The sequence below is a fragment of the Scyliorhinus canicula genome, chromosome 6 (assembly GCF_902713615.1).
Source record: "Scyliorhinus canicula chromosome 6, sScyCan1.1, whole genome shotgun sequence".
NCBI classification, from domain to species: Eukaryota; Metazoa; Chordata; class Chondrichthyes; order Carcharhiniformes; family Scyliorhinidae; genus Scyliorhinus; species Scyliorhinus canicula.
In genome coordinates, this window is record NC_052151.1 from 127,433,212 (window position 1) to 127,450,863 (window position 17,652).

At 41.8% G+C, this 17,652-nt stretch overlaps 1 protein-coding gene across 1 annotated transcript in view; it reads left to right on the top strand.

Annotated features, from left to right (window-relative positions):
* The window catches only part of selenoi (selenoprotein I), an 84,129-nt gene that overhangs the window by 53,439 nt on the left and 13,038 nt on the right, over positions 1 to 17,652 (top strand). Inside the window, exons 4-8 of the mRNA XM_038800119.1 lie at positions 4,540 to 4,614; positions 10,867 to 11,129; positions 14,488 to 14,596; positions 16,775 to 16,823; positions 17,360 to 17,540. Coding sequence (XP_038656047.1) covers positions 4,540 to 4,614; positions 10,867 to 11,129; positions 14,488 to 14,596; positions 16,775 to 16,823; positions 17,360 to 17,540 — 677 coding nt within the window. The remainder of the gene's footprint in view (positions 1 to 4,539; positions 4,615 to 10,866; positions 11,130 to 14,487; positions 14,597 to 16,774; positions 16,824 to 17,359; positions 17,541 to 17,652) is intronic.

The following is a 17,652-nucleotide window of genomic DNA, read 5'->3' on the forward strand; positions in this document are numbered from 1 at the left end:
TAGGTATGCCTGGTGTTGCCCCTGGCATGCCCGCCTTCACTCTTCATTGCAGCAGGGTTGATAGTAATGGTGTGCGATATAGCCAGGCCGTGAGTTTACAGATTGTGGTGGAGTACAATTCTACTGCTGCTGATGGGCCACAACACCTCATGGATGTCCAGTCTTGAGTTGCTAGGTCTTTTTGAAGTCTACCCCATTTAGCAGGTTGATAGTGCCACACAACACAATGGAGAGTATCCTCAGTGTGAAGACGGGACTTCATCACCACAAGGATTGTGCGATGGCCACTCCTAATGATCTGGTCACTCCTAATGATACTGCCAGATGTATCTGCGGCAGGTAGGGTGATACAGATGAGGTCAATCACATTTTCCCCTCCTGTTGGCACCCTCCCCACCTGTCACAGATCCAGTCTAGTTGATGTGCCCTTTTGGTCTTGTCAGTAGTGGTTCTACTGAGCTACTCTTGGTGATGGACAGTGAAGTCCCCACCCAGAGTAAATTTTGTGCCATTACCACCCTCGGTGTTTCGTTTGAGCGATGTTTGACATGGGGGAGTACTGATTCTTCAGCGGGGGACAATACGTGATAATCAGCAGGAGGTTTCATTGCCCATGTTTGACCTGAAGCCATGAAACGTCATGAGGTCCAGAGGACTTCCAGGGCAACTCTCTCCTGACTGTACACCACTATGCTGCCACCTCTGTGGGTCTGTCCTGGTGGTGAGACAGGACATATGCAAGGATGGTGATAGTGGTGACTGGGACATAAGGTATGATTCGGACTGGGACATAAGGTATGTACATGGAACATACAGTGCAGAAGGAGGCCATTCGGCCCATCGAGTCTGCACCGACCCACTTAAACCCTCACTTCCCTATTCCCCATAACCCCTCCTAACCTTTTTGGTCACTAAGGGCAATTTATCACAGTCAATCCACCTAACCTGCACGTCTTTGGACTGTGGGAGGAAAATGGAGCACCTGGAGGAAACTCACGCAGACACTGGGAGAACGTGCAGACTCTACACAGACAGTGACCCAGTGGGGATTCAAACCTGGGACACTTGAGCTGTGAAGCCACAGTGCTATCCACTTGTGCTGCTGGTTCGGAGAATGACTGTCAGGCTATTGCTGGACTTGCCTGAGACCGCTCTTCCAATTTTGGCGCAAGCCCTCAGATGTTGGTTTTTGCAGGGTCGACTGGGCTGGGTTTGCTGTTGTTTTCGGTGCCTAGGTTGATGCCAGGTGGTTCCTTCTGGTTTCATTCCTTTGTTTTCGTTGTAGTAGTTAGGCCATTTGGGCATTTAAGAACCAACCACATTGCTGTGGGTCTGGAGTTGCGTGTAGGCCAGACCGGGTAAGGACTGCAGGTTTCCTTCCCTAAAGGACATTAGTGAACCAGTTGGGCTGTTACGACAGTCGAAAATGATTTCATGACCATTACTAGTCCAACGACAATACCACTGGGCCATTGTCTGACCTTGCTTATGAAACCTTCAAGACATTAGCACATGTTCACAGCGATGACTGTATTACTTACACTCCAGTTGATTTTTTAAAAAAGAGTCAGATTCCTAAAAGAATTACAACTTCTGTCCGAAATTAGATGCTTGGAGTAAAACAAAGAAGACCTTTACACTCCCTTCCTTTCCGAACTGCATTGACCACAATAACCATTTCTCTAAATATTGAATGAATAGCTCTTTTCTTGGCTTCTTGTATTTGATCTGTATGCTGCAGGTGTTTAATTGAGCATCAAGGCAAGCATGTTTTATAATATATTAAATGCCGCTGATTGGTTGACATGTGAGGATATCATGAACATCTTTCTAGTTAATGAACTGGATGAAATTGACACACTTGCTAAATGTGACCACTTTTCATGGCCTCAATTTCTAGACTTCTTGATACACATTTCTCTTTAATTTCATGAACATAAAGACACTTGTTCTTGCTTCGATGGCCATGTATATTCATTTCTGCTTAAGCTGATGTATTTTAGCCTCATTTTTGCCTTTGAAGTTGACTTCTCTCACTGGGCAACAGGCTTCTGCCTATATTTTCATGTTCTTTCGCTAGCTGAAGCAGCTTTCTGAAACTCTCTTTGTTAGCGTTATGGATCCCTCCATGTCACTCTTCATCCATTGATTTACCACTCTCTAGTTATGGGATTTAATGCCCAACATCTAATCTGTTCATTGGTCTCAATGCCTTCACACCTTCCTGAGCATCAAAATTCCAGAACATTGAAATACTTTGTCTGAGCTAATATCATCCACCACCTTTGTTCTTTGGACAATGTAACAATCTCTAATCACCAGTACATGATATGTTTTTAGAAATAATTGTTTTCTTTTGTATTTGGCGGTGACAAATTTTTTGGCTTTTAATTGGTGTTGTTGCTGATGCTTAAACGTGTCACATGTTTATAATGTTGTGGTAAGATTAATGTTCCTGAGATACTTTCAGCAGGGCGGTACGGTGGCACAGTGGTTAGCACTGCTGCCTCAATGCCAGGGACCTGGGTTCAATTCCGGCCTCGGGTGACTGAGGAGTTTGCACATTCTCCCCGTGTCTGTGTGGGTTTCTTCCGAGTGCTCCGGTTTCCTCCCACTGTCCAAAGATGTGCAGGTTAGGTGGATTGGCCATAATAAATTGCCTCTGTGTCCAAAAGGTTAGGTGAAGTTACTGGGTTACGGGGATAGGGTAGAGGTGTGAGCTGAAGTAGGGTGCTCTTTCCAAGGGCCGGTTCTGACTTGATGGGCCGAATGGCCTCCTGCACTGTAAATTCTATGATTTCAGTTGGAATACAATATGGAAAAGTGTGAGGCAATGCACTTTTGTAGGAAGAATCGAGCCATAGATTATTTTCTAAATGGGAAAAGGCTTTGGAAAGCAGAAGCACAAAGGGACTTGGGAGCCTGAATTCAGCATTCTCTTGAGGTTAACATGCCGGTTCAGTTGGCAGTTAGGAAGGTTAACAAGCTGGTTCAGTTGGCAGTTAGGAAGGCAAATGCAATGTTAGCATTCATGTCGTGCGGGCTAGAACAGAAGAGCAGGGATGTACTGTTGAGGCTGTATAAGGCTCTGGGCAGACCCCATTTGGAATCTTGTCGTCATTTTTTGGCATCGTATCTAAGGAAGAATGTGCTGACCTTTGCAAGGGTCCAGAGGAGGTTCATAAGAATGATCCTAGGAATGAAGGACTTGTCAAATGAGGAGGGGTGGAGTCTGTTTTAAATGGAGTTGAGAAGGATGAGAGGAGGATCCCATTGAAACTTACAGAATACTGAGAGGCCTGGATCGAGTGGATGTGGAGAGGATGTTTCCATAGTAGGAGAAACTGGAACCCGAGGGCAGAGTCTCAGACTGGTGGGGCAATCCTTTAAAACAGAGAGGAGGAATTTCTTCAGCCAGAGAGTGGGGAATCTGTGGAACTCCTTGCTGCAGAAGGTTGTGGAGGCCAAATCACTGAGTGTCTTTAAGACAGAGGTTCTTGATTAAACACTTTGATCAGGGGTTATGGGGAGAAGGCAGGAGTATGGGGATGAGAAACACATCTGCCATGATTAAATGGTGGAACAGAGTTGATGGGCCAAATGGCGTAATTCTGCTCTGTCTTGTGGTTAGTTGCTCAGGTTTTCAACAGCAACATGTGCTATTTATTACTTTGCTCATATTTTGGTTAGCTTTCCAGTTTTGGAAAATTAAGTGCTTGGGTAAGCCTTTTAGTATTTGTTTCCAGTTCAAAATTGTATTTTTAATCATATAGTAGAATTTTAAATACTGTGAATTCTGAACACTTTTTAGATCATGTATAATCAAAGTATCAGATGGTTAAAAATTGGTGCAAGCCTTTTGAACATTTTTTCAGCACTACTTGGAATCCATGGTTGCTTTGTGGCCAGCGGGGTAACCTTTTTAACTGAGTAACTACAGTTTTTGTAATAAATGTAGTTGTGGTGACCAAGATCACATGAAATGTCTTCCCAACTCCCTATTACATTTGAGAAAAGAGGAGGGGACAGTTGAATTATTTTTCAAGCAAATCGGGGCAGCACGGTAGCATTGTGGATAGCACAATCGCTTCACAGCTCCAGAGTCCCAGGTTTGATTCTAGCTTGGGTCACTGTCTGTGCGGAGTCTGCACATCCTCCCCGTGTGTGCGTGGGTTTCCTTCGGGTACTCCGGTTTCCTCCCACAGTCCAAAGATGTGCAGGTTAGGTGGATTGGCCATGATAAATTGCCCTTAGTGTCCAAAATTGCCCTTAGTGTTGGGAGGGGTTACTGGGTTATGGGGATAGGGTGGAGGTGTTGACCTTGGGTAGGGTGCTCTTTCCAAGAGCCAGTGCAGACTTGATGGGCCGAATGGCCTCCTTCTGCACTGTAAATTCTATATATCTTTAAAATGCAAAGATTTATTTCTGGAAACTTAAAAGGAAATCCTTGTTCTGTAACATGCTGTTGAACAAATGTTTAGAGAATCTTGATCTTCTATTGGAGAGTGCCCACTTTTTCTCCCCTCCTTTCTGTTATAGGTGCAGGTTATACGCATGTTCCAAGTTGGGTATGGATTGCTGCTGGTCTCCTAAACTTCACAGCCTATACGCTAGGTCAGTGTTTCTCAAATACAGCTGATGAACCCTTTTTTGAATGGATTAATCACCATTGTATCCACATCTGAATTATAAATACTGTATTATATTCATATGAGCTGTATATAAATCATTTTACAATGTTTATAAGGAAAAATAATTTCCTAGCGACCTAGGTGAGATGGGTATGCCTGTTTAATGCAGTCTGTATGTCCTTGGTAGGAGACCAGACAACAAAAACCTGAGGAGAACAGAGCATTGCGGAAGTACTAAAGGGGGGGTGGTTGCAGCAGAGGACGATTAAGAACATTGAGGAACTGAAGCACAACAAAGGCAGGAGCATTGTGGGAGAAGAGCACCTCTTTAGCTGCTGCTCACTTACTCTTGACCAGGGCATCTTGGGATACTGCCCATGTTGCCCATCTGTAAGCACCTCTGAAGGGGAACACCCAAGATTTCGTGAATTCCAAGATTCCAAAAAAGGTTTGAGAACCTTTGTTAGATGATGCTGTTTAGATTGCTAACTTATTGAATATCGTTATGGGATTATGAACATACATAGACCATATACTTGAGTTGTGATTGTAGTCCTCCTGGAACGTTGAGATAACGCGTGCTGCTTTTCTGCACTGCCAACCACACCTTAACTCCTCGCTCCTGCCACTTCCATGCCGACCTCCAACAAATTTAAGGAGCTTAAGGGCTTTTTCACTTCAGATTGAGACCATATATTCAGCTGATCCCTTCTGCTTGTTGACCATGCCAAACACTCTCTTCCCAACCCCCAAACCTACTTTTTTCCAGTCTTTTATGTACCCTCATGCCTCTCCAAGCTTTTCTTATCTGTGAGATGATCTCCTCCTTTCTGGACCTTGGTCCTGTTAAACTGCTGATCACTTAACTTCCCATTCTGGCCTCCATGCTGTTTTTGCCCATTCTGGGCTATATTGTTTCTCTCACCAATCTAGTTTGAATCTTGACTACCCTATGCAATCCACTCAGCCATTCATTTCAAGAGCAATAAATGCCAGCAATGCTCATTTCCCAAAAATGAATTGTTGAGAGAGATGGATAAGCGGGTGGTGAAGGAAAAATGTAAGATCCTGGATAATCCAGTAATTCCTTGAATTTTTATTACTTAAGTGACCTAGTGTGGCATCCAGGAATCCTGGGTGATGGGGGGGGGGGGGAGGAAGAGAAGAGACTCTCCACTGTTTGGAGCCATACCTAGCTCAAAGGAAGATGGTTGTAGTTGTTGGGAGGTCAGTCATCTCCGTCTCTGATCATTGCAGGAGTTCCTTAGGGTCGTGTCCCCGGTCCAAGTATCTCCAGCTGCTTCCTAAATGACCTTCCTTCCATTGTAAGGTCAGAAATGGACATGCTCACTGGTGATTGTGCAATGTTCAGTACCATTTATGACACCTCAGTTACTGAAGCAGACCATGCCTACATGTACAAAGACCTGCCTGGACAAGACCAATTACCAAAGGGGTGGAGGGAGGGAGAAGAGGAAAGGCCACATGACTACTTACCAAAAAGGCTGCTCATTTGACCATGGTACTGAGACCCGCCAGCTTAACATTTCTCATGTGCTCAGGGGACAACCAAGAACCGGAGGACTGAGTAGCCTTCCCTCTTGGGAAGGTGGGAGGGGGTCTCAAAAAAGAGAAAAAGACTAGGGGAAAGAACTGATTAACCTGATGACTAAACTAGCCAGACTACCACCCAAGGCGTGTAAAAATGGACACGAACCTGGCATCTGAACCACAAAGGGACCGTACTCCTACCTTGAGGACAAAGAAAAGGATAACCCTTGGGTAAAATGTTTGGTCCATTTCAAAGTCATTACTCAACCGGGCGCCTGACCCAGCCACACCAGGCTCACCCCTGTGGGCACCCTAAAAGAGGATGCCCCCATTCCCTGGGATAGCAGAATACTGACTTTAGCACTGGGCTTGGCCTAACCCAGTGCTGCCAGAAGAGACTCCAGAGATTCTGACCCCAGGAGTTTTCACAAACCCCAACCCCTATTTAGGAAAAATACTTATTCTATGTTCAACTCAACTTGATATGAACTTGTTAAATCAGGATAATCAACGGTACAGGCCCTCACATCCACATTATTCACTTCCCTGTAAACGGGTGGGGAAAATGGCCACATCAAGGCAGACAACAACATGATCAACAGGGAGTGACAATAACTGAGATTCAGAAATGTGAGGCACTCAGAATAAAAATTTGTTCTTCAATGGCATATGAAGGCAGCCAAAATAGAGGATGAATCCTGAGGTTGAATCCGGAGGATGAATCTGGATCAATGAGCAATCATCAGGATCTCTCTAATTTCAGAACACAAGCACAAGACACCATTACTTCCATCATACTGTCTCAACAAGCATGTGGTCAACAACCTAGGCTCCAGCCGGAGGGAATGGCTCGACCAGCTCTGCATCCCCCAACCCCTCACAATTGGCATCCGGAGCAGGGCAACACTGGACCAATGGCTGGAAGGCCACACCAACTCCAGGCCCCGGAGACGGCCTGTACTGTGATAGCCCCTCCAGGGGTGGTGGAGAGGGGGGCAGGGGGTGGATTCTAATTTAAGTAGCCCAGCCTCCAGATCAAGATTCCTGAAACATTGCGTCCAATTATGAAACTCATTAGGAACTTCTCCACTGGGACAGGGCTTGACAGTACTTGTCCTGTTCCCCTATTTCTCTCCTGAGTCCATCAGGATGAACAACAGGCCATGCAGCAGGAACCCAACCATACGGAGGTGGGTTCCTACCAGGAACAGTGCTCCTTATATTGCGCTTCCATTAAAACACCCCTGTAAATCTTGAAATTAGGCCTTGATGACCTGTACCTCGTATCTGAGAACGCTAACCAGAACAGCATATTTGTTGGCAGCCGTCACCCATCGATGCACACTGTGCCGACAGGGCCGGGACCCACTCAAAAGTAACTGTGCCACTAAAGGCAGAGCCTTTCTTCCAGGCACTATAATCAAGTGAGGATGTGAACATTGTAACTCCGCTCTATTGTGCAGAAACATCGATCAACAATTCTTGGGACATGGCAAAATTCTTGGGACATGGCGGAAACTATGTAAACCAAGAAAATGAAATATGCACAAGGATGAAAAGATGAGCAGACTGGAGCTTGTAGAAAAGCAACCGCTCCCATTATGTGATTCACGCCCAAGAATACATTTTTAGAAAGGTTCAGATGTTTCCGGATGATCAGAGAAGTTACTGTGGTAAACGGGGAGAATCAATTTTCTCCAGTGGAACTGTGAATTCAGCCCAACACATCACACAAGCTTGCCATCCTCCCATTGATTCTGTGTACACCTCCCGCTGCCTCAGAAAGGCAGACACCATTGTCAGAGACCCCTCACACCCAGGCTTTGCCCTCTTCCAGACCCTTCCATCAAGCAGAAGGTACAGAAGTCTGAAGACCCGCACATCCAGACACAGGAACAGCTTCTTCCCCACAGCTACAAGACTCCTCAATTACTCTCCCATGGACTGATCTGTTCTGTAGTGCAAGAACACTATTCACTAACGCCCTATGCTGCTCTTGTTTGGCCTTGTTCTGCACTGTAACCTATCACTATTTGTTGATGCACCACTGTCAATGTACTGTTGATTATTCTTTTGTCTACTATGTACGTACTGCGTACGTTCCCTTGGCTGCAGAAAAATACTTTTCACTGTACTTTGGTACATGTGACAATAAATATCTATCAATTAATCAAGTGCAGAACCTTAAAGTTAAAGCTGAGCTGTTCTAGGATGATATCAGAATGCAAAAGGGTAGTGGAAATCTGAAACACATTTTCTCCAAAAAACATCTAGAGGAGAGGACAGTTGAAAACTAGACTTTTTTTTTGTTTGACAAGGGTTTTGAGGATTTCATGGGTGGGTTTATCTCTTTATCAATTTCTGACAGATGGGTTAGTGGGAAGCAAGCTCGGCGAACCAGCACTCCACTACGAGAACTCTTTGGTTTGCACAGCTGGGTCTGTATATTTTTTGTAGTCACTGTCTATTCCATCTTTGGACTTTGGAGGAAGGTGTCAGTATTTTTTAAAAAATATTTATTTCTCCTTTTTCACATTTTCTCCCAAATTTACACCCACGAAGAATAAACAATCAGTAACAAATATGTCAATCTCCATATCAATAACAACGATCCCATCCTCCCACCAAACCCAACATATCAATAACAACGATCCCATCCTCCCACCAAACCCAAAACATTCGCCCATGTGTTCACATAACTGACAAAAAGGAATCAGGAATCCCCCATATCCCCCATTAACACCCCCCCCAAAACTAACGTCTGATGTCATCCAGTTCTTGAAAGTGCATAATGAGTAATGCCCATGAATTGTAGAACCCCTCTGTCCTTTCCCCCTCGGTTCAAACTTAACCTTCTCAAGAGTCCTTAACCCGTTTCTTCATTCTGTGGGTGCTGCTGTTTCCCATCATACTTTTTGTTACGACACCCTGGAAAAGTGCACAGTCCATTCCACTCACTCGTCCCGGACAACACAAGTGAATTAACCAACAATTCATATAAAATACCCCAAATCTTTGGCCCTTGGCAGCCCAGTAATCACAGCCACCAGTTTATAAGTTTTTAAACACATTTACTGTTTATTTATAACTAGAACAAATATGTAATATGCAGTGAATACATGGTTCAGTGTACCTTAAATGCCTGACCCTCTACCCACATACAGAAGACAGACAAATAGAGGGGAAGGACACTGGTGAAGAAAGATAAGGATTAAGGTCGAAAGATTAGAGTCCTTGTGAGTTCTTCAGTGCACTCTTTTCATAGTGTGGTTTAAAGTCTGTGGCCTACAGCATGTAATCTTTTGCATTTCAGCAGCATATTTTGCACACAACTTTTGTAGGAGAAACCTCTGGCTTCACATCAGCCTGTTCTTGGAGAGAACTATCAGATTCTGGTCTCTACTTCACACCAACCTTTTCTGGAGAGAGAGTTATTAAATTCTGGATTCTGTTTGCACAGCCATTTCTGCAGAGAGATTGATTCTCTCAGTGGCCTTTTGGTGAGAATTAACTGGATATTCTTGGAGTGAGTTGGTTAGATTCCTCCAGCCAGCTTACAGAATCGAAAGTCAAAGGAAAAACGTGCCTTGTGACTCTGAGAAAAATTCCAGAAAAATAATATCCAATCATTGTCTATTGTTGGGCAAATTTATTGACAATAAGCCAAATCAATCAAAGCAAGCCATAATTGTCTTCTGGTTTCTTCCTGCATGAATTAAAGGCACAGGCCATTGCTTTTGCTTGAGTTAACTATACAGGCTGCATTAAAATCGCAGGTTCATTACTCATCCATGGATCAATGGTAATTGCAAAAATAAAAGGTGGGGGAAATAAGGGAATAAACAAGAACAACCAGGAAGGATCCTCCTATTTCCCACTGGGACAATACAGGAGACCTTTTCCTTCCTTGGGGGTTATGACATTAGTCAAGTGGTAAGTAACTTTAAAAATAAAATTATTTTGATTTATGCAAGAGTTTGCCATGGTGAAGCTTAAGTGTTAATACAGATCTGCCGTTATCTGATTGAATGTTGAGACAGGTTTGAGGAGCTGAAAAGCTCACTCCTGTTCTATTGCCCTGAGATTAAAACAATATGAACTTTATTTTATTGCTAACCAACATTTGTTTTCCAGTTAAGATGCACCTTGATGTTAATCCTTGTCCTTGTGAGCTCTTCCAGTCAGCAGTTCTCCAACTCTGGCCTCTTGATTTTAATCACTCCACTGTTGATGGCCTTGCCATCAGCTGTCTCTTAAGACTAAGCTCTGGATTTCACCCAACCGAAATCTCTCTGCCTCTCTCCTTTTGAGACACAACTTAAAATCTAGCTCTGACCAAGTGCTTGGTTATCCGCTATAATAACCTCTTGAACGACATGGTGTCAAATTGTGTTTTGGATATTCCTGTGAAGAACCTTGGTTGTTCTACTGTTAAAGATGCTGTACAAATACAAATTTGTTTTTTAGAGATGTACAGTCCATGACACGTGATTTCCTTTTCCTACCCTTTCCTACCCATATATTTGTATAACCCAGTGAAGAAATGGGAGGAAATATTTATAACAATGGCCGTATACCTGGATTGGTGGATTATCAATACATGGTTATAAAACCAAAATTGCTTAGTTTTGGAAATATTGTTTTAACTCTTAACACTGGGTTTATTTCTATCACTTTCTGACAGATGGGGTTGATGGGAAGCAAGCTCGGCGGACCAGTTCCAGCACTCCACTCGGAGAACTCTTTGACCATGGTTTGGACAGCTGGGCGTGCATATTTTTTGTAGTGCCTGTCTATTCCATCTTTGGACGTGGGGAGGCAGGTGTCAGTGTTCTTACCCTCTTCTTCATTCTTTGGGTGGTGCTGTTTTCCTTCATACTTTCCCACTGGGAGAAGTACAATACAGGAGTTCTTTTCCTTCCTTGGGGATATGACATTAGTCAAGTGGTAAGTAACTTTAAAAATAAAAATATTTTGATTTTATGTGGTAGTTTTGTCATGGTAAGTGCTTCCCACACTGAACCCTTTTGATGTGCAGTGCTTGAGACAAACATGGTTTTACCTACTGTCTACATGTGTTTAGTTGAAGTGCATTGGTTTTTGAAACTCTTAAAACTGGCATACACTTCAGTGGATGTCAGTTGGGGGAAGTGATACTGTAACCTGCATTCAACTGTTTTTCTTGGTCAAATATTTGTGCATGTGGCTGATAGTTAAGAGTTAGCGAAGTGTTCAGATAAATATTTTTAATATTGAAAGTCCGAAGTTTAAGCGTGGTATTTTCTTGAAAAATGTGGTATTTCATGAATTGTAAAATGGTTGCAGCATGGAAGGAAGCCATTTGGTACATTGAGTCCTTGCAAGAGCAATCCAGCAAGTCTTCCACTTTCCACTGTTCCCGCTAACCCTGCAAATTTATTTCACTTCAAGTACTCGTCTAATTCCCGTTTGAAAACCAAACTTGAATCTTCCTGCACTACCCTTTTCTGCCAGTGCATTTCAGATCATACCAGTCTGGTTACACAAAGATGGATAGAACATTGTGTATGGCACAGGAACTGATCATTTGGCCCAACTGATCTACACTGGCACTTATGAAAGCCTCCTCCAAGTTAGCTTCATCTAGCTCTATTTTTGTATCCTTCTAATCCATTCTCGTGTGCTTATCTAGTCACCTTAAAATGCATCTGTACTATTGACTTCAACTGCTCGTAGCACGTTACACATTCTTGCCATAGTTTTTTATGAATTCGGTATTGAATTCATTAGTTAGTACACATTTTTATGACTTCTAGTTTGGGTCTTCCCCACAGTGGAAATATTTTCTTTAAGATCTCCATCAGAACTCCACATCTGGTTCCGCCTTTTCTGATTTATATTTTCTTTAGCTTGGTATTATCCTTGTGATCATTTTTTGCAACTTCTGCAACAGTTACGTGCCCTGTTCATATTATTATGGAGACCAGAGCGTGAACAATACTCCAACCAAAATTCCACACAGGGTTGACATAGAACATAGAACAGTACAGCACAGAACAGACCCTTCGGCCCTCGATGTTGTGCCGAGCAATGATCACCCTACTCAAACCCACGTATCCACCCTATACCCGTAACCCAACAACCCCCCCCTTAACCTTACTTTTTAGGACACTACGGGCAATTTACCGTGGCCAATCCACCTAACCCGCACATCTTTGGACTGTGGGAGGAAACCGGAGCACCCGGAGGAAACCCACGCACACACGGGGAGGACGTGCAGACTCCGCACAGACAGTTTCTTTGATCTTCAAATCCATCCCTTTAGAAATGAACTCTAGCACTTGCTTTTTGCTTGTGTTGCTACTTTGTGATTTGCACTCCAACCCATTCAAACATTTATTTTTCAAAAAATACGTGGCCCCATTCTTCCTAACCAAATCCAGCACCTCACACTTGTGGGCAGCACGGTAGCATACGTGGCTACACTGTGGCTTCACAGCACCAGGGTCCCAGGTTCAATTCCCCACTGGGTCACTGTCTGTGCGGAGTCTGCACGTTCTCCCCGTGTCTGCGTGGGGATAGGGTGGAAGTGAGGGCTTAAGTGGTTCAGTGCAGGCTCGATGGGCCAAATGGCCTCCTGCACTGTATGTTCTATGCATGTATCTATGTAAGAACAAGGAATTCTTCTATGCACTTGGCTGTATTGAAATCGATTTTCTAAATAGATTTCCATTCTGCAAGCTTTTTAATGTTGTATTTTGTCACCTTCTTCCTTTGTGTTAGCCACACCTCCCAATTTGGTGCCTTCTGCAAATTTTGAAATTATGTTTCTGATTTTGGAGTCCAAATCATTGATGTAAATTGTGACTAGCTTTGGTTCCAGCACTGATCCCTGTACAGCAGCATTAGCTGATCTGACCAGCTGCCCTAACTCCCACCCTCAGTTTAAAATGGCCTGGAATTTGGAGGCATTTTGAAGTGAACTGTCAGCATTTTCTGCCTTTTACCCCCTCAGTCTGACCACCACTTCAGGATTTGGTGCAAGTGCAGGTTGATATGGAAACCTGAAGTTGCAGTCCGTCACTCATTGCTCTGCCACAGGCTACACCGTGGACCACCCCAGCAATCAGTAAAATCCTTTTCTGCTCTGATATCACTGTTAGAAATCCCTTAAAAAGTTCAGCCTTGGTGAAGCTGGGTTTCTGACAGTGATCTGAGTAATGTTCTGTGGAAAAACAGATCTGACCCTAAAAAGAAAATGTTATATTTGTGGAGTGTTAAATGTCTTTATGACTTAATGGCTAGATTTTAATAACTTTTTTAAGTTTTTGTGATATTTCACCTTTGCTTGGACTCCATCTGTTTGTCCCAAACTTTAAGTTGCACTATATGGAAAAAAAATTAAGTGACTTGATTCGTGCTTTTCATTTCCTGGTTGGCTGTCTGTGAAAATTTTCTAATGTGACTGGCTGCCTGGGCAGTTTGATGACATCAGTGCAGCGTAACACTGGAACTTTCATTAAACTATGCTGAATCAATTGCACATTGAAAGATAAAGTTCTTGCCGGTGATTGTTATATCTTTTGAGTCAGGCTTTTTGTTAAAGTCAGCAGTGAGCGCCCTTGCTTTGATGGTGACTACAGAAGTCTAGGCCACTGAAAATCATTTTGTATTGAGCCTTGCTTACCGCAAACTTATTTCCTTCAGTTCCAAAAAGAGTTGTCTTTAGGTTTGATAATGGTTCAAAATAGGGGAGTGCCCTTAATGAGACGTTGAGGTTGAAAGGCGCTGTGTATGGATTCAACCATATTCTTCTGAAATAGTTCCGTAAAACTCCAAAGCTGTTTCCATAAATGTCAGTCCGTTGTTTTAACATTAAAATATTTTAATGAAGACCAAACTGTAACACAAGGATATTAGTTTATTTTTATAAAATGCCAATTTAAAAAGTGTGCGGATACACTTAATTCTGTCTGCTTTTTCCTTATGTCTACAGTGTGTAAGAATTTTATACGCTCAAGATACAGCTTGAATATATTAGTTAATGGTATTTTGTGTTGATTACCTTGTTGAACGGGCGATTCCCTATGGTGAAAATGTTAAGACAGTTAATGAACTGGCTTAGACTTGCCAACTTCTCACTACAGTAATTAAGATAATCATTTATAACATTTCTTCTTTATAGAGATGGTTAAGCATGTTTAATTATGAAATTAGTTGGGTGTTATAGATCTGTTGCAGACCGACACACACAAATGCAGAGCATTGCAGAAAAACAGGCCACAATGAAGCCTAAAAAAGCTTAGACCTCTTAATTCTCTTCCAGACCATTTCAGTTGTATACATCATAACTGCTATAGTTGGCGTTGAAGCTTGGTATGGACCCATCGTCCTTAATTTCCAGTACCGAGATCTCTTCAGTGTCATGATTCTGGGTATGTAGCATTAGTTAAATATGGTAAGAGTTATTGGTGTGAAAACAGTATTGGCTTAGGTTGTTCCTCTGTGCTTCACATCTGCACAGGGCACGCCCTTGGTCTCTGTCCCGCTGACAAAGGACAGTCAATTATATTCCTTCCATCTGACTAGGATAATGTTGCTATTTTGTCCTTCTGACTCAGGAATGATATATAGGCATTTAAGCAAAATCAGAAAATTAGATTCTGCATCAAAAGATTTTTTTTTTACCATAAATAAAATGCTGAAAATGCTCAACAAGTCGAACAGCATCTGTGGGGAGAGAAACAGTTGATGTTTAAGATTGATGAACTTTCATCAGATCTGAGTTCTGATGAAAGATCATTCAGCTGAAATATTAAACTCTTTTTTTTTCTCTCCACAGATGCAGTCTGACCTGAGCATTTTCTGTTTTATAGTATTTCAGACTTGTCTTCAGCATTCACCGTATTTTGGTTATATATTACCCACTTTGCCGTATCCTTTTTTAACTGGTAATTTAATTTCTGAGCACGGGTGTGGAATATTTGGACACTACATAGGAGAAACATAATTTTTTTTATGTTGGTGTACTGGAGATTCCACATTTGTTTCCTCAAATCTCTACAACACTGATTTTTAGATATCCTATTTTTATGTTCAACTTGAATGTCATGTGTGAAGTAGTGTTTTTAAAACTTACTTTAGACTTTATAATCCAAGCGTTAACCCAAACATCATGTCCAAGTTTGACCTAGTTGTGTTATTGAAGCAATCAGTATTTTTATTTTTAGGACAAGTCTTCAGAATTATAGACTGAATTTTACTCAATGGGTCACAGGTTACACATTAATGCCATGAAGAGGTTGGTACTCAAAACTAGAGTCAGAATTATCGGAATTTAAATGTAAAGCCAGAATCAAATACATGTAAAACATGCTATGCAGGTGAAATAAAAGTAAAAGTTGAGGTAGTAAAAATAGGTGATAGACAGTTGCAAAAATACAATTTGGCTGGCATCATTAAAACTATGGCCTGGATTTTGCCACCCTGGTGAAACACTGTGCTCCCTGCTGACCTTTAAGAACACTGTCCATAAAGATCTAATGATCTCTGTGGCATGGACTTTTGCTTTCTTGGTGGTAGATTCCACCTGGCGTCAAGTTAAATGCATCTGAGTGGATCTCTGTGATGTCAGCGAGCAAGTAGGCAGTTAATCACATTAAAGCATTCTCACAGACAGCAAACCAGTAAGTTTTATACTTTTCACTTTTAATTTCAGTTACACCTCATTCAGTAAAATGTAACTTTCAGTCCAAGGGTGTGTCAACAAGAACATCATAGATTTACCTGGAGCAACATTTGGATATCCATGTTGTTCCATGCATGCGTGGATTCCAGGTTTTGCGTCATTTTCTGAAGCCAAAGATAGTGAATGCCGACTATGTTGCTGCCATTAACAGCACAAAGTCCAGGCCTTTAAATTCTCCAGTTTAGCATTCGCCAAATTGTTTGACTTTGTGAGCCATTTACGAGTTATGTAAATGTATGCCATGGAGCTTCATGACCATTTATAATGTTTAAGGTATTCTCATTAGTTTTCCTGTATGCAAAACCAGTACGAGCCCATCTTGATGTTTTGATTTAGGAATTATTATTCATTGATTGAAGCATAAGAAATTGAATCAGGATAAAGCAGAAGATGAGACACCTTACATGAGTAATACTATGATCTGAACTTTCTGGTCTAGATTGCCAGGATTTGAATGTCGGAACCAGTCCATGGCCATAGTTTGGATCCTATGGTCATTGTATGCTTCAAAAATGTAACTGTTTCACGTCAAAAAATATTTGACATCACGTTATTGTAATACTTGGTTTTTCAACATGTTTGTGAATTGAAATCTAACAGCATGAGGAAGACATTAGGCACAAATTAATATTTTTTTATTTTTAAACTTTCAGAATGTGGGGAAATTAATTAGTTAAGACTGAGCACCCGGAGCATTGAAGCATTGTTCCCATCTTCAGCATACCATTTTCCTTTTATTAGGTGATTTGGATGTGAAGAATTTCTCAGCCTACCATTGTAAATTTATTGAAAATTAGAGCAACTGGTTTAATGGACATAGCTGCTGCTTTTGTATGTATTGAAAATTATTTGATTTATTTTCTAGGTTGTGCCTTTATCGTCACATTTCCTGTGAGTTTGTATAATGTTTTCAAGTAAGTATTTGATTTGGATAAATTTGTTTCCATATTTAAGTTCTGTCAGATGTTAAATGTTATAATTTAAAAACGAATGAGTAACTTTAATTAAACAAGTGCTGTCATTAACCTCAATCACAAATTTAGTATTTAACAGCCTTGTTTATTCTTTATTCCAATATTCCTTGAAATAAAATTCGAGACTTAATATCATGGATGCTCACTTATTAGAGGGGTCTGGAATTGTAAATGCTTGTGATGATGTGCTATGATTATGTATATAGATGATGTATTACATCTGCACTCCTTGGGCCAAGTTATTAAGCACATACAAGGAAAGAACTGTTTTCCAAATGTATGTACAATGTAATAAATTAGTGTAAAGCTTTGGTGGGAGTGGTGTCATTTTTGGAGCCTGTTTTAGCTAAAATTTGGGTTTTTGAAGTGTGCTGTGCTGCATGATAAAGAATTCTGTTATAAACGTAGCATGGGAATTTTGATTTACTTGGGTAGAGTTTGACTACTTTGATTACCTGTACTTTCTTCATTGTCAGAGCATATAGGTCTAACACCCTGAAGCACCACTCCTTTTATGAAGCCATGCTGCCAATCATCTCGCCAGTATTGCTTTTCGGTCTTTGCTCGTTCTGGGTCTGTACATCACCATACGATGTTATAGAGAAACATCCAAGAACAGTATACTTTTTGGTTGGCACAGCGTTTTCTAATATTACGGTAAGATCCAGTCATGCAAATTATTGTAGTATATGATTAGCAGGAAGTGACTATGCTTGTTACGCTTGAAGTGGTTTCTGAGAGATGTACGAACTGTGACACTGCTGAAGTA